We start from the raw sequence: 25,689 nt of genomic DNA on the forward strand, positions 1-25,689 counted from the left end.
TTTAGTTAAATTATGATTCATTCATAATGAATATTCAGTAAAAATGAGTGTTAAGCAAAGGTAAATTATAATGTTCTCACAATGTGTTCAATTTAACCTTGAAAATTTTGTTTTTGGTGAGAATATTTTTGCAGCAATGTAAAACTGATAATGAAAGAAAATTAAGATATATCATAAAGTCAAAAGAGGTTTATGTAAAAGCAGATTTTAAAGGTTGTTTACAAATGTTGCTTATTCTTGTAATGACGGAGTAAGAGACATAACAAATAGTTCAGTTATTTTTTATAATGAAGATTTGTTTCCCCAGAACAAAAGGGGGAATAAAAAAACACAACAAAAAATAAAAAACAACATAAAAGCATCAGTATCAGCCAAATTGTGATTTAAAACATCAGTGTCGGACCATAATTCGGTGCATCACTCATAGATGCTCTTTGAAAGACTTCGAGACCAACTGGACCTTCTTCAAATGCTGCAGGAACCTTTTCAAGGACCTCCTCCTTAAAAACTCCTGAAGAAAACTTAAGGATGATATTTTAAACCTCGTTAAAAACTGTGGACCTCTTCCGTGCTCCCAGAAACTCATTGAGAACCTTCACATCTTCATCAAGAAACTTTCAAACCTCTTCAAGAACAACTGGACCTTTTTCAAATGTTTCAAGAACCTTTTGAGGACCTCCGGAGCCTCCTCCTCAATAACTCTGAATTTTCCTAAATAAAATCTCCTCAAGACACCTAAAACCTTATTAAGAACCAGTGAAACATCTTCCAGTGCCACAGAAACCTTTTTTGAGAACCTACAAATCTTTCTCAAGGAACTTTCAAACCTTTTCAAGAACCAAAACATCTCAAGTTCTCAAACGTTCAGCCAACTTTCTCTTTGCTTCCTTCTGCCTGGTTCTTTCTTATTTTTTTATGATCTAATGTCTTTATACTTCTGTCCTTCCACATTTTACTTTATTATATAACTGTATTTACTTAACTTCCACAATAACAGCATATGACATGCACGCGGCATAGCAGAGCGCGAGGGACGTAAACAGAGGCAGAGTGGACAGGTGCTCCGTTTCTCACGACTGCAAAACATGCATGCACGCGCTCCTCTGCACGCACCCACACACACCAGTCGCTACTCGTTCACCACGTGCGCACTAAGAGCAACAGGTAGGACTCACAGGTAAGATGTGAAGACGCTCAGGTTGCTCGGTATCTCCCGGAGCCCGAGGTCCGAGCAGTCCACCCGGTGCAGCAGCCCGTCCACCTCGCACCGACAGCGGCCAGGACAGCCGGCCCGCCCCGCTCCTCGGTCCCCCCGTCCCCGGAGCTCTCCACCCGGACCACCGCGGAGCTGTTCCCCGCTCCCCGCTGCCCCCTCCTCCTGCACGGCTGCGGAGCTCTGCATCTGCACGGCGGTCCCGGAGCTCCTTAACTCGGCCGAGAGGACTGCAAACGCGGCCAACAAAGCCACAAACCCCGGCATGTCCTCCGGGGCTTCTCCTGAGAGGATAAAAGTTGAGAAATGATAAAAAGTTGCAGCTTTAAATCACGTTGTGTTTGGTCTCTGGTCACTGGAGTCTGCTCAGATTAACTCAAACTAATCTGCACTGAAAGTCTTTCACACAGAGGAAAATAAAGACCAAGCTGTTTGAGTTGAAGTCTGCAGGTTGGTCTGTTTCCAGGCTGCACGCGTGGAGCAGCGGAGCCGGAGTGTGTGTGAGTGTGTGTGTGTGTGTGTGTGTGTGTGTGTGTGAGAGAGAGAGAGAGAGAGTCCCTCCACACACACTACAACAGTGTGTCAACCCAGTTCACTTTTATATACTCCCTGTGTGTCTGTCTTTTTATCTGTCTGTCTGTGCCTGTTGTAACAACTGATGAGCAGAAAAAAAGTTTAAAAATAAATAAATAAATAAAAAAGTAAAGCAATGAATGGGTAATTAATTAAAAAAAAATTAAAAATTAAAAAATAATAAACAAATAAATAACTGAATGAATTAGTAAATACAATCATCAAAATAAAAAATCTTTAAAAATGACATTTCATGCAATAAACTCTACTTGCTGACATTTTAAATACCAGTATTGCTGTCATCAGTTTCTGCAGTGCTGGGAAAAGTATTCAGATCCTTTACTGAGGTAAAAGTATTAAATACCACACTGTAAAAACACTGTACTACAAGTAAAAGCCCTGTATTCAAAACCTTAAGTAAAAGCACGTATCTACAAAATGTACTGGACTTAAAGTGAAAGTGGGCTCCTCAGTGTGCAGTAAAATGTATCATGTGGTCATTTTGTTTTATATTTGATGTGTTTGGATTTATTTTCCTCCTGCATGTGTTTCAAGGCTTCCTGTGAGTTTTGTTGGAGGATAAATTACAACTTTAATCTTTTATTGATGAGCAGCAGAGCTTCGATCTCATCGGCCTCATGACTGAAAACACCTGTGCAGAGACCTTTGATCTGACCATCATACACCTCGATTAAAGTTTTAGGTGTAAAAATTAATATTAACTATTTTTGTAAATAAATGCAGTGGTGTAGAAGAACCAGGAGGGCCTTAAAAGTCTCTCTCCTAAAAGAGCTCATCTCAGTGAGACCTCACGGATAAATGGAGTACAACTAGTACTACAGTTTTTGTGAAGCTTAAGACGACTAAACAAATGAGAATGTGATTTGTCTCAGTGAATTTCACGTGTGGAAACATGAATCTCTCACATGTTAAAAATGCACTTTTTAAAAGAACTTGTTTTAAGTTAGTACTTTAAAACAAAGAAGTGAATTCCCCCCATTTTCTTGTAAAGAGAAAGAAAGAAATCAATCAATAAATAAATAAAGCCAGAAAGAAAGGAAAGGAAAAGGAACAAATTAAGATTATTTTAAAGAATCCAAGAAAGCAATCAAGAGAAAGAAAGAACGAAAAAAAACAAGAAAAAATAAATAAATAAAGAAGGAAATTGAGAAAAAAAGAAAAGAATCAAGACAGAAATAAAGAAAAAAAAAGAAAAAATCAAGAAAGGAGGAAATAATTCAAGAGAGAAATCAAGAAAAAATAAATAAAAAAAGAAAAAATTTTTAAAAAATCAAGAAAAAATCTAGAAAAAGATGAAAAATAAATCAAGAAAGAAAAAAGAAAGAAATCAAGAAAGACAGGCATGAGCAAGTATCTATACCTATACAAATGAAAACAATAATGTGTTTTATCAGCAACATCAATTATACAATAATCATTACAACACTACTGCTACATTAGGCTACCATCAATGGTACAAAAGTCTATCACAATAAACAAAGTAGCCTTGATAAAGCAACATAAAGTGACTTTTTTATATAATAAAAATAGTAACAAAGTATAGATTTGTTATAAATAAAACCTAATTTCCTTAAAGTTGCGTTACCTGAGGCCAATTTTAATACACACACACACACACACACACACACACACACACACACACACACACACACACACACTAACTGTATGAAGCCATCTGCTAACAAGAATCTGCGACATTTTCAGATAAATAAATAAATAATAAATGTTTACTATTCGGGGCTTTGGGGCCACTCACAGCAGCACCATACATGTTTCTGGGATTTTAGGATGTTTCCAGAATTTCAGTCCCTTTCTAGGAATTTAAGACATTTCTAGGATTTTATGAAATTTCTTAGATTTTCTGATGTTTCTGGTATTTTAGAGCATTTTTAGGGGTTTGGGACTTTCTAGGGTTTCAGAACCTTTTTAGGATATTAGGAGGTTTCCAGGATATTAATGATGTTTTCAGGATTTTAGGACATTTTTTAAGATATTAGGAAGTTTCTAATATTAGGAGGTTTGCAGGATATTAAGGACATTTCTATGATATTGGGATGTTTTTCTAATACTAGGAAGTTTCCAGGATATTAAGGACATTTTCAGGATTTCAGGACATTTCCAGGATTGCAGGAAATATCTTGGATTTTAGGATGTTTCTCAGATTTTAGGACATTTCTAGGATTTTATGAAATTTCTTAGATTTTCTGATGTTTCTGGTATTTTAGAGCATTTTTAGAGGTTTGTGACTTTCTAGGATTTCAGAACCTTTTTAGGATATTTCAGAACATTAGGAAGTTTCCAGGATATCAAGGATATTTTCAGGATTTTAGGACATTTTTTAAGATATTAGCAAATATTAGGAGGTTTCTAGGACATTAAGGAAGTTTTCGGGATTTCAGGACATTTCCAGGATTTTAGGAAATATCTTGGGTTTGAGGATGTTTCATGGATTTTAGGCAATTTCTAGGATTTTGAGACATTTCGAGGATTTTAGGACACTTCTAGGACTTTTCTAGATTTTTAGGTATTTTGGGGGATTTTGGGACATCAGGGGCTTAGCTAGGGCTAAGCTAAAAATGACACTTTTTTGATAAACGAGCTCTATTTTGATGCTGTTTTATGAACTCTGGCACCTTTTAGTTTTGGAGGCAGACTTTTCTTTCAGTGTTTAATTCTCTGCTGGTCTATTTACAGTCAGACTCTGGCCTCTAGTGGCTGACTGACGGTACTGCAGCAGAGAAATAGTTCATTTGTTTGTGTTGTGCTGTGACATTAAATTAAATAAACAAAAACTCAAGCCCCTTGAAGAAAATCCAGGGGTACATTAAGAAGAAGGACTCTTTTGTTTAAGTTAAAAAAACATATACATATTATTATTGTCTGTTATCAGTAAAAGTAAAAAGCATTGGCATCAAAATATACTTAGAAATAATTTATAAGTAAGTATGAATACATATAAATAAGTACCAGAATTAAAAGCACTTATAACACAGAATACCATTATTTTATTGGATTATAATTACTGATGCATTAATGTGCTCATTGAGATGTAATTTTAAACAAATAGCCAATAATTCACATTAAATCCCCTCAAATTAAAAAGTAAAAACATCCTTTTTGAAATCTTTGCAAATGTAAAATGTCATATAATAAAATTTAGAGGATGTTTTATCGTAATAGTAACGAATAAATGAATAAACTTGTTGTCTAAAGAAATACTACTATTTAGTAGTATTTCCCAAGTTTACTTTACTCAAGTTATACACTTAAGTACAAACTCAAGGTACACTTACCTTGCTGTAGTACTTCAATCTCTCTACTGTCTACTTCTACTCCATTACACTTAAGAAATGTTAAATAAATCATATTTTTTACTCCAAAATTATTTGATATCTTTAGTTACTTTACTTTTTTTTTGCGCCCAAACCAAATGAAAATCTGTGCAGCTGAAATTATCAGTTGATTTATTTGAAAAATAATTAGCAATCATTATGATAATCATTTCTCATTTTGCATCCAAAACATTTCATGGCTCCAGCTGCTCAAATATAAACACAAGATGCTTTTATTTTGTTTTGATTGATTAAACTGATTTAAAGTTTTTGCATGCAGTATAATTACTTTTAATTCTTGAATACATTTTCCTGTTTGTACTTTTACACAAGGAACATTTTAAATGCTAAACTTTTACTATAAACTGAGTATTTTAACAATGTGGTTTTGGTACTTGGACTTCCACCACTGCTGCTGACACATTTACAGCATTAGAAATGTTTTGTCAGGGCTGGGTTTTGATTTACCAGTAACACCAGTACTGACACTCTGGTAAAATACCAAGTTTACTTTGTCTGAATATATTTAACCGAATCTCACTCCTGCAGAATTTCTTCTCAGTCTTTTTTTGTGGCATTTCTCCAATAACTGGTCATGCCAGAGACTCTGCACCCAGAAAAACCGCTTAAATAGTGTTGACGGGATGTTACCCAGGTGAACAGGTTACTCATGATCGTCGGTGAACACAGGTACGAGCAGGTTTGGCTGGTTCAGAACATTTTGGTGAATTTTCTCTTAGACTATTAAGAGAAAACAAAGGAGGAATTTAAGGGGATGTTGCTGCACGAGGCCCACTGTTTATTAATGTGAGCTCATGGACGTGAGGGTCTCTGGTTGGGTTCAAGGTTCAGCTTTATAGTTATTATACAACTCAGGATGAGTGAGTAAATGTACTTAGTTACATTGCGACACTCGTCATCACAATAAAACGAGATAATTTAGCCTCACACCAACTATATTTTATTTCAGAAAAATTGAAAATCTGGATCTCAGCTTTCAAAGCAAAACAGTTACTAAAAGTAAAAGTATGCAGTGCAGACAAATCTTTAAAAAAAAACAACCCCAAAACACATTTATAAAATAAATAAATGAAAAAAATCCCAAAACCTTGAAATTATAAAAAATAGGAAAAAACATAATCAAATAATAATAATAATAATAATAATAATATTAGAAAGGACCCAAACTCATATCGAGAGAAAAATCCAAAAACTAGAAAAAAACACGCAAAACTCAAAATTATTTTTAAAAAAATCCAAATTAATTAATAAATAATAAATTAATAATAATAATAGAACAACACTCCCCAAAACTCAAAATTGCTAAAAAAAAAATATATACAGAAAAAAAACAAATAAAATGTTTTTTATATAGAAAAATAAAATTTCAAAAAGTCTCAAGCACTGACAGGAGTCAACATGCTGGTGACGGTAATAAAGGCTACGCTGACAGAGAGATGAAGTTCAACTTGACAGAAAATGTACTTTTATGGAGGGGTCATATTGACTCTGAGTAAACTACAGCTGAAACCTTATTGGCTCTTCTCCTCCTCCTCCCTGCTCTCCTATTGGCGGACGCACTGCGATCCTGAAGCCACTTTATGATGAGCTGCGGGGTTAAAACACCACATTCTGCGCAGACTGACAACACCACAACAGGTACGCTACTGAGTGTGTGTGTGTGTGTGTGCGTGTGTTATTGAAAATATGCAAACACAAATTTACTCAAACAGCCATTTAAAGCCAAAATCTTCTTGTTAATGCTCGGGGAAGTAAAATGTAGAAGTGGTGGAATAAATATATTAAAAAACTTAATACTGCACTGAAAATATACATATATATACATATATATATAAAAGTCCTGCATCTAAACTCTATAATTAGTAGAGTTTTTATCAAAAACTACTTGAAGTAAAAGTCGGTGCGTTGCACATATATTTAACCGTTCTGTCTGATGTTTTTGGATTAATATTCCTGCTGCATTAACGTGTATGTTGCATTTCCTGCTGTAGATGTTTAACCCTTTAAAATCTGAAAAATATCTGCTTTCTTGAGCTGCATTTCACACGCATTTAAACTTCTGCAACCGGTCAAAACTGGTTTTTTATTACTTTCGAAATCATGGCTAAGGAACTTGGCAGGAGATGTGCCACGTATTGCAAGACAAATAAAAGGGGAAATAAAACCATCTCAAATTTCATTTAAGAGAGCAAGAGAGAAGGAGAGAGAAAGAGAGATCATAAGAAAGTAATAATGACTTCCGGTGGCGTCATGTTGGATAAAACAGCCTAAAAAGTTCTCGAAGAAACAAATTAAAACAAGCTCTTTTAAACATTATTAACAGCAGTTAGCGGGTCCAAGTCAAGAAAACTTGACAACGAAAGTCAACAACAAAAAATGATGGTCTACCAAAAAGGACAATGCGAATATTGAAGATACGGACTCGACAAGGGGAACCACGCCATATAAGGGAACCGTCGGCGGGGAACAGGACTCGGTAATTTTGGCGGAGTTGCGCAAGTTAAGACAAAAGCACACAGAAGCGGCTCAGGACAACAAGAGCGGTCTGGTGAGACTAGAAACTAATCTAAAGGAGATTATGGAGAGGACTGCTTCGCTGGAGCAGCGTACAGTGGACATGGAGGAAAGGTCGAGGGAGACGGAGGACAGAGCAGCGCGGATGGAAAGATCAGTCGCCTTTCTCCTTCACCAAGAAGCGACGAGGGCGAGACGCAACAACATACGCATACACGGAGGGCTCAGAGAAAAACGACACCATAGGGTTTGTAACTGACTTCATCCGCTCGTCACTACAACTCCCAGCGGCCGTGGACATCCGCATCGAAAGAGTTCATCGCTCTGATTACTAAACCGAGAGAGGGAAACGCCCCCCCCGCGAGCCATCATCGACCACCAGGTGAAAGACCGCATCTTACAGCAAGCATGGAAACAAAAAATAACATATGAGGGACAGACCATGTACTTTAACCAAGACTACACTACAGAGATACAGAAGAAAAAGAAACAATAAAAAAAAACTGAAGGAGAAAAACATAAAGGCACAGTCTCCGTATCCTGCACAGCTGAAGGTGTTTCTGGAGACCGGGTCTACGAGATACGCCACATTGACGGATGCTGCACCCATGCTGAAGAACATGGGGATTGACGTGGAGGAGGATGAGTGGGAGAAACTACAGAGAGTGAGGATGAAGGGCAGCTGGACGGCGGTGCCAGGACAGAAGAGGAAGAGGAGATCATCACATCATCATCACAGAGGCAGACCTGCAAGCCCTCATTCAATGAACTCTGAGGTTCACAGTGGTAAAGGCAGGACTAAAGGTGAAAATAAGTGTCAATCCTGAAGGGATTGGGAACCCAAAACTCATTTATAAAATGAAATAAATGAAACAAATCCCAAAACCTTGAAATTATAAAAAATAGGAAAAAACATAATCAAATAATAATAATAATAATAATAATAATAATAATAATATTAGAAAGGACCAAGAGAAAAAAAAAATCCTAAAACTCATATCTAAACAAGAGAAAAATCCAAAAACTAGAAAAAAACACGCAAAACTCAAAATTATTTTTAAAAAAAATCCAAATTAATTAATAAATAATAAATTAATAATAATAATAGAACAACACTCCCCAAAACTCAAAATTGCTAAAAAAAATATATATATATATATAGAAAAAAAAAAAAATAAATGTTTTTTATATAGAAAAATAAAATTTCAAAAAGTCTCAAGCACTGACAGGAGTCAACATGCTGGTGACGGTAATAAAGGCAACGTGGTCAATTTGAATATATGTCTAGTATAATGCTTAAAGAGAATAAAAGCCCTACTAAACAACCTGAGAGTATACGGTGAAATATCAGGGTACTCGACGAATGAAGCCAAATCAATGGCTATGATGCTCTCAGGAAAGTTTCCAGTGGAACTTAAAGAAAAGGTCCACTTTAAATGGACGGAAAAAGGGTTTAGATACCTGGGAATAATCATTACTCCTGATACAGCACAATTATTTGAGGCTAATTATGGGAAATTGATAACAGCGATAAAAGATGATTTGGCTAGATGGGAGGTGTTGCCCTTGACTCTGGTAGGAAGAGTAGAAACAGTGCGGATGAATATATTACCAAGAGTGTTGTTTTTATTCCAATCATTGCCTATTGGGATCTCGGGAACCTTTCTAAAAAATTTGGACAAAATTATATCGAAATTTATTTGGCAAAATAAGAAAGCAAGAATTAAATACAAGACGCAAAAAAGAGAAGGGAGGGTTAAATTTACCTAACTTCAGAAATTACTATTGGGCAGCACAACTCAGAGCCTTAATTATGTGGATCACTAAAGAGAAAGATTCAGTGTGGGTGGAGATAAAATGCATGTCAACATGTTTCTTTAGCATCTCTCCCATTTCAGAACGAAAAGGCTCGGAAGAAACTCAGGATGGGTAACGAGTGGACCAGGGGAACAATGAAAATATGGGCAGCAGTACGAAAGAAGCTGAAGTTGTCGAATTCAGTAAGCAGGGCTGCTAAGATAGCAAAGAACCCAGACTTTATACCATCTACCATGGATTCAGGATTTAACAAGTGGGCAAACAAGGGGCTAATATATATTAATCAAATGTTTCAGGGACAAACATTGAAATCATTCACACAACTACAGAAAGAATTTAACTTACCAGCTAATGATTTTTATAAATTCTTGCAGCTAAGAGACTATCTACAAAAACACCAGGAATGGGAGAAAATTTGCAAGACACCATCTAAATAAGAAGAAGTGTTGTGGTCATTTTCAGAGGACAAATCAAAAAAAGGGGTTATATCAAAAATATATAAAGCACTACAACACGAATCAAATGATAGAAGAGTGGGAGGAAACATTTATTGTGGGGGATTACACCCATATATTTTGGGATTGCCCCAAAATACAAGACTTTTGGGAAAATATTCAGAAGGAAATTAAACAGATTATGGGTATTAATTTCCTATGGAACCATCATTGTATATTTTGGGTATAATTCCTGATACTATGACAGACAAGAGATCTAAATATTTGCTAAGAGTCCTGCTGCTGGTAACAAAGAAGACCATAACAGCGTCTTGGTTGAAACCACTGCCCCCCAGCATAACACAATGGAGAGACAGGGTAAAAAATGTATTTATCATGGAGAAAATCACAGCAAGACTACAGCTGAAAACAGTCATGTTTGATAAAAAACGGACATTATTAAAAAAAAGCGGTGCCAAACCTCTAATCACCTCCAAAATTTTTTTTTTCTTTTCTCATTTTTCCTTTTTAATATCATTTTTTTTTACTTATTTATTTTCTCTCATAGGAGTGTTGTTTTTCATACTTGTAAAGTACTCGTACGTTGTATTGTTTTTCTCACATGGAAAGTATCTGTAATATGTACAGTTGTTTTATTTTGTAAAGTACACGTACTCTGTAAGGAAAAGAAAAGACTTTCAGTTTCAAGGATCCCAAGCAAGTGTAACTTTATATAATATACATCTCCTTGGTGTTTGTTAAATTTATGTGTGTATGTATGTATGTGTGTGTTGTATGTGTAAAATAAAAAAAAGTAAGTTCAAAAAAAAAAAAAAGAAAGTAATAATAATAAAAATAGGGCCCAGAAAAGTATATTTAAAATGATTATTATTATTATTATTATTGTCATTATTTTTGTTCTTCTTCTTATTATTATTATTATTATTATTATCATTTTCATCATTATTATTATTATTATTATTTCTTATTATTATTATTATTATTATTATTATTATTATTATTATTATTATTATTATTATAAGTACTCTGATTATATACTTTGGACACCTTTATCAAGCAATTTCATAAATAATTTTCATGATTAATCTAATCGAAGGCCTTGGATGCATCAATAAAACACAAAAACACAGCAGAATTGGGAGTCCTGTAATTAGCAATAATCTCCTTAAGAGCATAAATACAGAAATCAGTGCTGCCATGTTTTCTCTTAAAGCCAAACAGTGACAGAAAGCATTTCAGCTGCTTTGCATACTTAAGATGTGGTATTTTTCTTGATTTTATGCATTTCATATACTCTATTTCTATGCTTATTTTATTAATAATGTCAGTGGGTTATATTTTATTTATTTTATTTTCCACTTTATGCTATGCATTGTGTGCACTGAATTTTTATCCTCATTTTATCTGATTTTTACTAGTGTTATCATGTGGATTTTATCCTTTTGAAGATGCATTTTATGTGTTTTACTCTGAATTTATTTTATTTTTTACATGCAGGTTCTATTATGTCTTTTTGTCTTTTATGTGTTTTGATGTAAAGCACTTGGTGCATTTAATTTCTTTCAAGTATGAAAGGTGCTACACAAATAAAGTTTATTATTATTATTATTATTATTATTATTATTATTACTGGCATTCTTCCACAGACCTTGTTCATCATCTGACCGAACTACCATGTTATCAGCCAAACCCCAGGTAACAGAGTTTTACAGTTGTTCATAACTCTGACTTCTTTCCAAAAATCATAAGAATTATTATTATGCAGCTTTCTGGCAAATGTGAGTCAGCTCTCATTGTATTCTCTTTTCTTTCAACAAAGCGGAGCTCATATTTGAATCTGGCATTAGCAGCTTTTTTATGTTAAAACAAGGCCCCCGTACAGGCCTGCCTGCTGCAGAGCAGAGTTTAAAAGCCTCTCTTGCTGCTTTATGTTGCTCGACGGCAAAATCACTCCTCACTCCTCGAAATGACGAAATACATTTCCCTGATAAATTACAGTAAAAAGCTGGCAGCTGGATTTGCCTTCTGTTTACTGTAATTCTACAGCGACAGTTTATTTCTGTGAGAAATATTACAGTACTGTGCTGTATATAATATAAGCTTTATAATATAATACCATCAGTCGTTTGGTTGCTATTGTTATTTTAGCGTTTTTTTTTTTCCTGGTATCTCTCTATTTTGTGTCAATAAATAAATAAAAATAACAAAAATGGCAATATTTTTTAAATTTCCCATTTAATTTTTCCATTTTATTCATATTTTCATATTCATTTTTTATTAATTAAATTATTTTTGATTTTGTCAGTTTCAGTCCTCCATATTCTAGAAGTTGACGATTGAAATACTTTACATTTCAAAATAAAAGCCCTTAAAATTGCTAACAATGATGCAGATGAGTTTTGGGCGGACTGAAGTCTGACTTAACTGAAAAAGAAAAAATATTGTATTGTATCATAAGATTGCAAAGTAGCTTTCAAAAGCATCAACATTTACAGTATTTATCTGTTTTTATGGAGAACGGTTCATTACTGTACAATATTATATAATTTTACAGCCATTTGCCGCTGTGACAATATTTTAGGGATGACTGTACTTGGACAAAATATTAACACAAGGAGATTTTTGACAATCAACAGTAATGAGGATTTGATGACTTAAGTAGGTGAACGCAAGTATTTGTACAACACTTTGATACGTTTAGGAAATAACTTTACTGTACTGCAGCCTTTAAAATCAGGACACTTGTTTCGTGTCACGATATGACGATATCCAAAATATCAGACGATCTCGAGGTGGGTCTCATATCACAGTAACAGTATGTATGGTGTATACTGCCCATCCCTATTCTAAAGTATTTAAGTATTTTAGGTAAACAGACTCAGCCACATTCCAGCTTAAGTAGTAGTTTGGGGTAAATTCAGGTAAAGTCTCCGAGGTTTGAATGTAAGTCACTGCGCTGTCCTCTTAAGTGACCAAAAAAAGAGGAATTTGGGTTAAACCTCAGTCTTTCGGTATCTGCAGTTCAGCTCAGGTCACTGTCTCAAAAGAGGACAGTTCCCAGAAACGAAAGTGACGTCTTTAAATGTTTTGTTTTGTCCGACTAACAATCCAAAGATATTTATTCTACGACCACAGACTCATAAAAAACAAGCAAATAACACTGCTGAAGATTTTAAAAATGAAGTAAAAGAATTATATTTTGACAAACTTTTTTTAAATTTCTATTTATTAAATAAGCAATAGTAAACATACATAGTAAACTTTAAATAAAATAAGTACATATGCATATATATGTGTTTTTTTTATATTATTTTTTAATTTCTAAAACTATTTGACTATTTTGATGATCGATCGTTTGCAATATATCAATTTGTGTTATGTTTATTCTAAATATTTAATTATTGTTGCTTGTGCATGCTAAAGTTTTAATTCCATTAGACTTTTTAACAAAGGTGGAAAAAAAAGAACAAAAACACAAAACCTTTTTCAATATTTAAATAATAGATAATGAATGAATGAATTTTACATGAATTATTCCTGAAATTTCTATAACTCTGTCTATATAACTATACGACTATTTTCGCTTTGGATATTGTTTGTGATATATAATTGATTTATTTTAAATATTTAGTGTTTTTTTTTTTTTTTTTTTTTGGTACATTTTATTATTGTTCCTTGCCAAATTTTTTACTTTTTGACCACGGTGATAAAAATGCACAAAAATACAAAACATTTTAAATATATATTTAAAATAAGTAAAACAATAGAACTTCATATATATATGTGTGTGTGTGTGTGTGTGTGTATATATGTATGTGTGTGTTTTTTTTTTTAAATGCATTTCTTTTTTTTTAATTTCTATAGCTCCAACTAAATTATTATATGACTATTTGGATTTTTTTGTATTGTTGTTGTTTATTTTTTTTTTTTGTCCTTTGTCCATGTTGCTGTATATAAATATTCACTACCTCCATTTATTTTTTCTTCTTGTTTTCGCTCTTTACTTCAGATGTTTTGAATTTCTCAGTGTGGGATCACACTGTTGGTCAAACTCTGCATTATTTTTGGTTAAATAAAATTTTGGGGCGTTTTAATCTAGTCGTCTGATACCCCTGATCTGGCATTCACTCAAAAATGCATCGACTGGTTTCTGTTTTTGTTCCCAAGGCCGACATGTTCTCCATCCCAGATCTGATCAGGAAGAAGAGAGACGGAGGAGAGTTCACCGAGGAAGACATCAAAACCTTCATCCACAGTGTGACAAACAAAACTATACAGGAATGTCAGACAGGTACGAGCTGCTGAACTCGAACATTAAAACTCGCTTTTGATGTCATTTTATCGCCTGTGATTCCCTCTTATTCCTCTGTGAAGGCGCCATGCTGATGGCCATCTGGCAGAAAGGAATGGCCGTTAAGGAAATCGAGACCCTGACCAGGGAGATGATGTTATCGGGAGACGTGATGTCATGGCCGAAGGAGTGGGCGGGGCTTATGGTCGACAAACACTCGACGGGAGGGGTGGGAGATAAAGTCAGTCTGGTGTTAGCGCCCGCGCTCGCTGCCTGTGGCTGTAAGGTACGTAATCTATGGACCCGCAGACTTTATGAAAAAAGTGGACGCAGCTTCCGGGGCAGAAAAACGACAAATTGGACGAATTAACCCTTTAGGGCCCACTTTAATCTTGCACACATTCGTATCGTTCTGCGCACAAAATGCACTTTTCAACATCAAGGTTTGAAAAATATAATGCATTAATATTATTTTGTACTTTCATTTAGTTAATCTTTTAATCAACAGCAATCCTAATCATGACTACAAAAATATTCATTAATATTCAGAATTTCAACTCTTTAAATTCCAGTTTTTTTCATGATGCCACTATGTTTTTGAAAAAAAAAAAATTATTTTCAATATACTACAAGCTAAGTAGATTTTGTTTGATTATCACAGCCTGGGATTTGTCAATGATTTGCAGCAACATTAATTGTGACCGAAAGGAAATAGCATGTACTTTCCGAATATGTTTAAAAACCCAGTGGAAAATAGTAAAAATGACAAATTCCAAGGAAAAAACCCAGAATGACTCCCAGAAATAACAAAATGCATGTTTATGTGCTTTGATGGCTGTGTATCAAAAATTGTAGTTTGAGTTTGGGTTTCAATGGTGCATTTTTAGTATATGACAGTCTGAATGTAACAGTTTTGTTTCCATTGTATATTTTAGACTTATTGTAGGAGCTGAGCTGGAAATCTTCAAAATAAAAGCATCATGGGTTTGATTTATCTATTAATAACAATGCTTTATTTAACGTTATACTTTAGTTTATTTAACATTATAATAGTATTTTATTAAAGTTTGTTATAACAGTGGTTTATGTAAGTTAATATTATGGCTGTAGCTACTTCATTTGTAACTATAGTTCATTTGATCATTTTGTATTTTAGTATTTTACAGTAGTTTAAAGGAGATTTAAAAATATCGAGATATATATCGTGTATCGCAGAATAGCCCCAAAAAAAGTGTTATTTAGTTAGCCATATCACCCAGTGCTACATTCATTACGCCCACTTCTTTCACAGATGCAATGGTCGTTTGTCTGTGATGTCAAAATAAACTTTAAACAGGTGCCGATGATCAGTGGGCGGGGCTTGGCTCACACAGGAGGAACTCTGGATAAACTGGAGTCGATTCCAGGATACAACATCCATCAATCAACAGCTCAGGTGAAATAAACTTTTCATTCATAAACATTTACGACAAACTCTGTGACAAGAATATTTAGCTAATCACTCCAGACCACTGCTGCTAGGCAACAGCAACATGGATGCTAATGTTACTGTCTTGTAGCCACTGAGGCTAACGATTTAGCATGCTAACAAGTGGATAACGTAACGCACTATGCAGGAAGTTCAAAGGAAAAATATCAGTATTTCAGAAATATCACAAAATTACAATATATTACCTTAACATTCACATTTCACTTAAATAGCCCCCACCATCATCAAATATGTTACTACTTTAGAGAATTTTCATGTAAAAGTTCCCTTGTGAATACTACACGAGAGGGACGTTCATATGGATTTATTTTTGTACACGACTCAGAATTACGTCGAATAAGATTTGGCTGTTCAATACAAATATTGTGTGAGTCTGTATTTGATTTTTTTTAATGTAAAGTCTGAAAAGGGTTCAGCGGGGCATTCAGCATTACAGGGAAATTCATGTAAACAAGCTAACAGTACTAAGGATCATAACTGTGCAAACAAATTTTTGCCAAAACTAAAAGCAACAACAAAAACTGTATCGTATTAACTTGCTGTGAGATGTAATTTCAGCACTTCTAAGCAGAAGAGAGAAGATAATGTTATTTTGGAGCCTCACAGTGCAAAGTCTCGTCCTCTGTGCTGCTGCCTGCATGTCTGCAGCTCTCTGTTCCAAAGAGTAGCATGATAGTTAAGAGCACTCACTCTGCAGCAAAATCTGGGGATCAAAATGCCACCAGGAGTACACGGCAAAGCACACTGACAAGCAAAAAATAAATAAATCGCCTGCTTAACTTGTAGCAATCTCAGTCGACTGAGGGGTGTCTGACTGATGATTTAAATCTCCAACTTTCAAGTGGCAGCCCTATATGATCTTTTCTCCTGAACATGATAAACACAACCCATCTGAAGACAGCAACTGTCTCAAAAGACAAAACTCTTTTGCAGCAGGTCTGCTCACATGCAAACATGTCGGCCCCATGTCGAAAATAACAAGAAGCTCAGCAAGGTCAACGGGCAAAAATGGCACGTCTGTCTCGCATGCATGTCTGTCTCACAGCCAAAGGACTTTGAGTTTGCTTGTGTTGTTTTAGTGTGACGGAGCTTAACTGACTAACAGAAAGCAAACAACAACGACTCCTTGACATGAACCTTTTTCAAAATAATCTGGACTATCTGATGTGACTATTTAAAGGCAAAATTGATATATGTGTGTATACTCCTGTCATTTGCAGAATTGTTAAGCAAAGCAAGTTGGGTATCCCTGCAGTAAAGTATTTCCTGTTCTATCTGATGTTTTCAGATTAAAATTCCTGCTGTATTAATATGCATTTATCACTTTCCTGCTGTAGATGCTTAAGGCAGTGCTCCTTTAGCTTCTTTACTTCCAGCGTCTAAACTGTTGGGCAGGTTAATCTGCAGCAATTCTGATGCACGGCAAAAGAAGAAAACTAACACATTTCAGCCCGAGGCTTCTTTCGGTGTCACGGGGACTTTTGTGGGTGTGACCTCTATTGAGATTTATCCAGAGATCTACTTCTGTCATTCAGTGGATCATCCGAATAATCACACCCACAAATGGAGGCCTCGTGCTGAAACATGTCTGTTTTCCACTGCGGTGGTGAATTAATAAAGAAATCACATACTTATTTGTAAGTGCTGACCACTAATTTGCTATTTTGTGATTTTTAGGGTGGCACCCATTACACAGACATTTCTTTTGTTTGATGTGCAGCAGCGTAATCATGCATCACTGATTTGCTTCACCCAGAAAAAGATACTGCAAAATGTATTTTACAAGAATTTTAACAGTAACACAACTATAAATTGACACTATGAGCTCACAGCAGCCTCATAAAAACTAATAAATGAAACAAGGCAAAACTATAAAAACAAACAAGCAACTGACCTTGAAGTTGACCTTTAACCTCTTCACTTCATCATTTCATCCTATTAGATATTTGTGTAAAATTTTGTTATAAATAGTTTATGAATTCTGTAGTTATAGCTAAAATCAAATTTTGTGAGGTCACAGTGACTTCGATTTTTTTGTGCCAAATTAAAAAGAAATTTAAAAAATCCCTCAAGGTGTCCCGTCTACAGTATTGTGGAAAAAAAACTCTCAATGGGAGAAAGAAGCTCAGCTTTATTTTAGTTATAGAAACTGCTGTTTACACATACTTTCTTTTTTTTTTAAAAAAGTTTCATTTACAGTAATAAAATATTTATTCAATAAAACAAAAAAACTTCAGATTTTATTCCTTCAAGGGTCATCATAAATAATAAAAATACTACTAATAATAATAATTCTGTAATATTGTGAAACTGCGAAACAGCAGTATTTTCTGAGACAGTATTCATACTGTAAAAATCTCATACTGTTGCAACTGTACACTGATCTGTCTGATTTCAGAGGGGTCAAGGGTCAACTCCTACACTGTGAATACTTCACTAATTAGCAAAACTTTGTATATTAATTGTGGTTTAATGCCGAACACGTCCTCTGTTTTGAGCTGCAGCCTGATCTATTAAACTTGTAAAAATACTTATAAAGGGTGCACTGAGGTGTGATACTCCATCTGCACCTCTGTACTTTATTCATTTACAGTATTTTTAATGTTCAGATCCTTAAGATCCTGGACTCAGTGGGCTGTTGCATTGTGGGTCAGACGGAGATGTTGGTTCCTGCAGATCGAGTCCTGTACGCTCTGCGGGACGTCACCAGCACCGTGGACAGCCTGCCACTAATTACTGGTAATAGACTGGTATCACCTGACATCATTTATACTACGGCTGCTTAATTATAGCAAATATCTTCTTTACAATTATTTTGGTCAATAATGAGTTTGCAAATATTTAACATGACTAGTCACTGAATTTGAATCATGCATTTATTGAACTTTCAATTTTACGTGGACTTTTTTTTACTTTATATATAACTCAACTGAAAAACAACCAAAAGTTTTCTTGTTTACATAATAGTTCAAAGGCTAATTTGTAATTAAAAATTTGATTTGATTAATCGCTCAGCCCTAATATAAAATTATTTAAACTATTAAATTTCTGCTGTTCTGCTCTGTGCATTATTACTATTATTATTATTATTATTATTATTATTATTACTTTATGTGTTTGTTGTTTCAGGCTCCATCATCTCAAAGAAAGGAGCAGAGTCTCTGAAAGCTCTGGTGCTGGATGTGAAATTTGGACGAGCTGCTCTGTATAAAGACCTGGAAAGTGCTAAAGAACTAGCACAGTTATTAGTAAGTACATTAGAAGTGTTTATCATACAAATATTTATGAATTCACTGTGTTACAAACTGACTACATGCTAAAAAAAAAGGAAGTTACAGAAAGATTATGAGTTTTCTATTAACATCTCTAAAAATAAAATTAAAATAAAAAAATATTCTTCAGTGTTTTCATAAAAACGTTTTTTTGTGAAATAATATGGAACCTCTACAAAAAGCAGGGCTGCAACTAAGTTTTTAAGGATTAAAGTGCAGATTATTTTCTCAATTAAATCATGCACGGTTGTCTTATTCTGTACAACCACAGAGGACAAAAAAAAAATCAAAAATCAAATTCTTGGAAATAATTTTCCTTTATAAGGAAAATTATCACTGGGTTTAAAAATGTTTAGCTTGTACTTATTTTTCAAACTGTATTTTTCATAACTTTAATTCTATTTTTTTCTTTATTACGTTTCTTGTCTTTGCACAAAAACACCAAAGCAAATTCTTGAATGTAAAAACACTCAACAATGAACCGAATTATGATTTGACCTTTTGAATTTAGCTTAAGTATATATATGAATACTGAATTTAAGATATTCTTTAAAACTATGTGGCTGGTAACTGAGTCTGTTTGAACATAAAATTCAAAATAATTACAACGTTGCAAAAAAAAAAGCTAATTTAGTTGTAAAATAAGAAACTAAAATGCTGTACATACTGCTGAAGATGATAATGATGAAGATTATATTTTGTTGTTTCAGGTGAACGTAGGGAACGGCCTGGGCATGAAAACAGCTGCAGCCCTCAGCTCTATGGCCGGTACGATTGGTCGATGTGTCGGCAACAGTGTGGAGGTGATCGAGTCTCTGGAGACGCTGAAGGGCAGAGGACCCGACGACCTGATGGAGCTCGTCACGACTCTGGGTAACGACCTTACGCTTTGGGGGCGGGGCTTTATTAATAACATCGCAAAATTGCAACAAAACTATTCTTTCCAGCAGAAAATTTACACTTACTGCAACAGCTCCGCCATGATCATAAGGATGTGACTTGATGAAAATTCTTGCAAGGTAAGGTCACGGTGACCTTGACCTTTGGCCACCAAAATCTGATTAGTTCATTATTGATGCTGCCTTCATGTGCTCCTTGGATATATCATATTTACGAATTATGAGGACATGAAAATTGGGAAATTTCCATATTACCTAAGATATTGAGTTGTACTGTTTGTGTTTCAGGGCAGCAGAAATGGCAGAAAAAAATGGAAACAGTGCAATAATTGATGGTCAAAAATTATATATTTCGTTATTTTACTCCGAGCAGATATTATTTACTTTTAGTAGTTTTACATTTTAGTATATGCATCTATTAGCTGTAGCATGGAAGCAAACTTTTAACTATAAGGCACGCCCAGCGAGTATATTAACATTGATAACAGCGTTATTGTATGAGCTGTTGATTTGATGTTATAAATGCATGAACATGGTGAGTAAAGGTCAATGTTTCATCGATGCTAAGAAACTTTTTTTAAATAATTCACATATTAAATCACATCATTGATCACACATTAAGTGTAATATTGTATTAATGTTAACTGCTGTCCATGTAGAGTGACCTAGATTAAATATAAAAATATGTAAAATATATAGAAATTGAAATAATACATAAAAAATATAAAATAACTAGAAACAGCTATCAACCTCTTGTTTCAACCCAAAAATAAAATGCCTCCGTTCATAGCTACTGCTGGCTCAGAGACGTTACAATAATGATAATAATAAATGAATATAATCCAACCTACCACATTTTCCTGAAGTCCGAGGTGACGTCCCCACGCGCTGTTTTCTTTGAGTCTAAAACACAAAGAGACTAAATTTATTTTTACATAAGACAAAAGCAGACAATCGTCACATTTTGTTTGAAAAATTATTATTATCATTTAATATGAAGATTATTTTCTTAATTCTTTACTATTTTGGGGTGTAAAAATGCCAGAAAATGTCCCAAAGCCCAAGGTGACGTCACCAAATGTCTTCTTTTGTATAGCTGTCCCAAAAACCCAAAGACAGGTATTTTTAAAAGGTGACAAGAAAAATAAATAAAAATAATAAAATAAAAAATATATGAAGAAAGGAAAAATAAAAAAAATATATAATAATTTAATATAATTTTTAAGAAGGATTATAAGAAAATGTGAATTGTGAATATTTAATTATTTCTAAGTTTTTGCTTATTTCTGTGTCATGTCTTGTTAGGTTGCTAGTAGCCCATGTGTTTATATCGACTTGAGTTATGAACTGTAAATCTGTAAATCTAAAAGTTTTCTGACGTTTTATAAACAATTCATTAATCACTTTATCAAAAATAATTAGGGGGTTAATCACAATGTATAGTTACAGCCGTGAAATAGTTAAACTAGTTGTTAAATGTGGCAGCTAACAGTGCCTGCAGCTAGCAGCGAAAGCTAACGTTAGCATTAAAACAACGTTAAGGTCTGTATTTAATTCCGGTACAAAGTGACGAAAAGCTGAAACAACGAAAAACACGATGTCGGTTACTGTTGTTCGGTAAACAAAACGGTGCGACAATTAATGACAACTGTTTATTTCATTTACAACAAACTTTAGGTAGCTAGTTTAAGAAGCTAATGTTAGCTACATGAGTGTTAGCCTACCTGTTAGAAGCTAACGGCGAGACGCTGCACCAAACTCCGTTCAGATTTCAGTCCATTTAAGACAGGTGCGTCCACAGGTGAGCCGCGCACGACACCCGGAAACAAGACGATTCCCGGGACAAACGCAGAGCCGAAGGCTAGTTCAAAGAAGCTGGGACACATCAAGCATTACTGGAGCTACCAGTCTCAACCATAGACTGCATATGAAGAAATCAATCATAAATAAAATACATAGTAAAATAACAACAACAACAACAACAACAATAATAATAATAAATAAATAAATACATCTTTTTATTCACTCCATGGTCTCAACTAATGTCTGGTATTATTACCTCTGAATAATTCAAACCAAATTCTGTACAAAAAATTAAAACTTTCTTATTACTTTTACATCTTCTAGATTAGAAAGCATTTAACATTTACGATTGATAATTTTTCTCTTTTTTTAATAATTCCTTGAACTTAATTCAAAACATGCCAGGAGGAGGATATGAAATAGAATAAAAATATTGATATCAATAAATTAAAATTATGTATAAAAGGGAAATGTAAAACACTGATAACAGTGCCACCACCAATTTAGACTAAAATGCTTAAAAGCAATATTGAATATTTTCACAAGAAATAAATAAAACTGAAAATGTTAATAATTAAAATAATCCAAATAAGAATCATTTCCATGTAATATCTGGAATTATTAACAATTTTTTAAAAAATGGAAATTAGGATTGATTTTTTTCTCTTTGTTTTAGGAAGATAGCCAGTATTGAAATACTCTGATCTTGGCCATATATTAATAAAAAACAATAATAATACAAGTAACAACTTTTCCTTTTATTCAGTGAAGGTGTGAAGTAAATTTTTGTTAGTTTCTGGTAAATTACAGTTTTAGCACTTTTCGTTATTGGTAATTGATTAAAAACTATAATTCTGAATTAAAGGGACCAAAACCACCAAATTTATATTTTGTATACAAATTAAAAATATATATAATTGGAAAAAAGATAATATATTATTTAATAGTTTTCACAAAAATAATATTGTTTTGGTTCGAACTGTCATGAAAATAAATTGCATCGTTGCCGTATGTGTAGGCGGCCTGTTGCTGCAGATGACCGACTTGGCCTCCGACCTTCCTGACGGCAGACGGCAGATTTCTGAGGCTGTGATTGGTGGAGCCGCTCTGTCAAAGTTCCAGGCCATGATGGAGGCTCAGGGCGTAGCCAATGAGACGGCTCGGTCACTTTGCTCCGCCGACACAGATTACTACAGTATTCTGAGAAAATCCGAGCATCAGATGGACCTGAAGACGCCTACAGAGGGTGAATATATAAATAAAGCACTATAAATACATAAAACCCCTCTTACAGTTTCCTGTATCCTGCAGAAAAGCTTTTATTCTGAAGGGCACAAAAGTTTTGTTTAGTCAACATTATCAACAAAGTCACTTTAACCTTCGCTCAGAGGCCACAAAATAAATGTCTGGTGTGTTTTAATAAAACAAAACTATTCAGTTTTATTATTTAGCATATTTCTATAAAAACCTGTTATTATAATAGGCCTATTTATAATTTAATTTCCTACTGAACAATAGCATTAGTAAATAAATATGTTTATGTTATTCACTTATTTACTTGCATTTACATACTTTTAATTGCTAATGTGCTTTTTTTTTTTACCAGCTTATCTGTTAACTTACATTTTTAGTTAGGATGCCTATTTTAAATATTTACTAATAATATATATTATTTTTACTTATGTACTTATGCAATTACTAACTTATTTACTAATTTTTATGTACGCACTTACATATTTACGGACTTATAGCTTTATTTAATTATGCACTACTATTTTATTTACTTACTACTTTCATATGTATATATTTTATATATTTTTAGTAACTTATTTTTCTATTTTCTTACTTACATACTTTTTTTTACATTTTTTTTTGCTTACTTATAATATATTTAATTAGTTACATTTTTATTTCCTTATGTCCTCATTTACATATGCAATTATATATCTACTGAGGCCCTATATATTTACTTGATTACATTTTTATTTACTTACTTACTCACATATTTATCATAAATTTACAAGCCAAAAACATTAGGATCAAAACTTAAAAGGCTTCAATTGGTAGATTTTTCCAGTAATTTCATTTTTAAAAACGTGTGAAGTCACAGATCCCTAAAAAACCTGATTATTCAGATCGTTCACACTGATGGACGGATAATCAATTTCACACCTGTCCGTGTCGCTGTGACCTCCTGCAGGTGTCGTCATCGACATCGATGGCATGGCGTTAGCTGTCGTGCTGCATAAACTGGGGGCGGGACGATCAAAGGCGGGAGAACCAGTCAATCACAGCGTAGGGGCGGAGCTACAGGTGTCGCTGGGTCAGAGGGTCAAGAAAGGTGAGATGATGATGATGATGATGATGATGATGATGAGTTCGGGGCCTCCTGTTAAACCGTTGATGATGTTTGATTTTCTGTCTTTTAGGCGCCACCTGGCTGCGCCTCCATTACGAGGATCCGGCTCCGACTCCAGACCAGATCAGGCGACTGCAGAGCGCTCTGACTTTGGGGACACACGAGACGAAACAAAAACACACTTTAGTGAAGGAAATACTGCTGCCGTACTGATTCTGTCTGATTTTGATATTCATTAAAACATGAAAACAAACTCCTGCAGATCAGAGAGCGCCGTCATGTGAGCAACGCTTTAATAAGCCCCGCCCTCTTTGTTACTGTCACAAACCTGTTTAGGAAAGTTTACAAAAAAGATGACAAATTTAAAATTTAAAAGAATACTATACTGAATACTGTATACTGAAAAAAAATGTTTGAATTTAAAAAATTGAATGTTCTGGTTGCATTTTTTAAGTTGACTGAATCTGAAAAAACAAGTTGAATATTTACAAAATTACCTCAACTTGTCTTCTTAAATTAAGTCAACTTACAATTTTAAAGACCAGGACTCTAACTTTTTAAAGTCTCTTTTGATAATTATTAAAAACACCTTATTTTGATTTTTTTTTTTTAATCTCAGTAACTCCTAAAAGAGCTGGTCACTTGACTTTTTTATAAATGTTTTAATGTTTTTAATAACTCTGTCTTTTGCTTTTTAACTTTTTAATGTGTCAAATACTGAACAAATACAACCAAATCAATTTTAATTTTTTTCATCTATGTTGATTAAACACATAAAAAACATGCCAAGATTGCATAATTTGATTTTTATAATTTTTATATCATTTGATTGTTTTGTAATTTTTTTTTGCAAAGACACAATAAACTCATTTTCACTCATTTAATTTTTGTAATTATTACAGTAATATAATAATACAATAATACAGTAAATCTGAAATGAACCATCCTGCATGATGAGTACTTTTAAGTATATTTTGGTGCTTATTCGTTGCTACTTTTACTTATTTTGAATGCAGGACTTTTAGCTGTAAGAGTGTCTCTACACTTAATTATTGCTATTTTTTTATTGCAGTTTTTACATTTTAATACAGAACAATGTCTTTAACAGACACACAAAAAATAAATGATGGGAATGAAAATTAATTAATTAATTTAAAAAAAAAAAGTAAATAAATAAATAAATAAATAATAATAATAATAATAAAAATAATAAAAATAATAAAAATAATAATAATAATAATAATAATAAATAAGTAAAATTAATTAATTAATTAATTAAATAAATAGATAAATCAATAAATAAAATAAAATAAAGTTAAATCAAATTAAGTTAAATAAAATAAAATAATAATAATGCAGAACAGCTCTGACTTGCGGAGATAATGAATACAAAATTTATAGGAGTTGGTGGATTCCACATTATGAAAGTTATTTCAGTTGTAGAGGATTCCTTTTAGCAGGGTGGAGGAAAGGTCATGCCCGACATAGTCCAAGTATGGGCGCCACATTCTGAAGAATTGGTCCACACTAGAATGCATGATACTGGTGAGATATTCTAGAGGGATCAGTTCAGAAATAATTTTTTGCCATCCGCTTATAGAGGGGGCCTTGTCACTGACCCACTGCAAA

General features: G+C 33.7%; 2 protein-coding genes across 2 annotated transcripts in view; one reads left to right on the forward strand and one right to left on the reverse strand.

Annotated features, from left to right (window-relative positions):
* The window catches only part of LOC121961199 (leucine-rich repeat-containing G-protein coupled receptor 5-like), a 49,028-nt gene extending 26,834 nt beyond the window's left edge, over window positions 1-22,194 (reverse strand). Inside the window, 5 exon segments of the mRNA XM_042511088.1 lie at window positions 1,176-1,312; window positions 1,315-1,363; window positions 1,365-1,497; window positions 20,750-20,801; window positions 21,623-22,194. Of these exon segments, the coding sequence (XP_042367022.1) occupies window positions 1,176-1,312; window positions 1,315-1,363; window positions 1,365-1,480 (302 nt within the window). The 5' untranslated portion in view covers window positions 1,481-1,497; window positions 20,750-20,801; window positions 21,623-22,194.
* Window positions 6,750-24,313, forward strand: LOC121961197 (thymidine phosphorylase). Its single transcript, XM_042511087.1, has 10 exons — window positions 6,750-6,798; window positions 14,115-14,238; window positions 14,322-14,524; window positions 15,575-15,673; window positions 18,337-18,466; window positions 18,857-18,975; window positions 19,710-19,872; window positions 22,720-22,947; window positions 23,902-24,042; window positions 24,131-24,313. Exons 2-10 carry the CDS (start codon window positions 14,121-14,123, stop codon window positions 24,271-24,273), a joined length of 1,344 nt encoding a protein of 447 aa, XP_042367021.1. The 5' UTR covers window positions 6,750-6,798; window positions 14,115-14,120; the 3' UTR covers window positions 24,274-24,313.
* Window positions 24,314-25,689: the final 1,376 nt, after the last annotated feature.

The sequence above is a fragment of the Plectropomus leopardus genome, chromosome 22 (genome assembly GCF_008729295.1).
Source record: "Plectropomus leopardus isolate mb chromosome 22, YSFRI_Pleo_2.0, whole genome shotgun sequence".
Lineage (NCBI taxonomy): Eukaryota > Metazoa > Chordata > Actinopteri > Perciformes > Serranidae > Plectropomus > Plectropomus leopardus.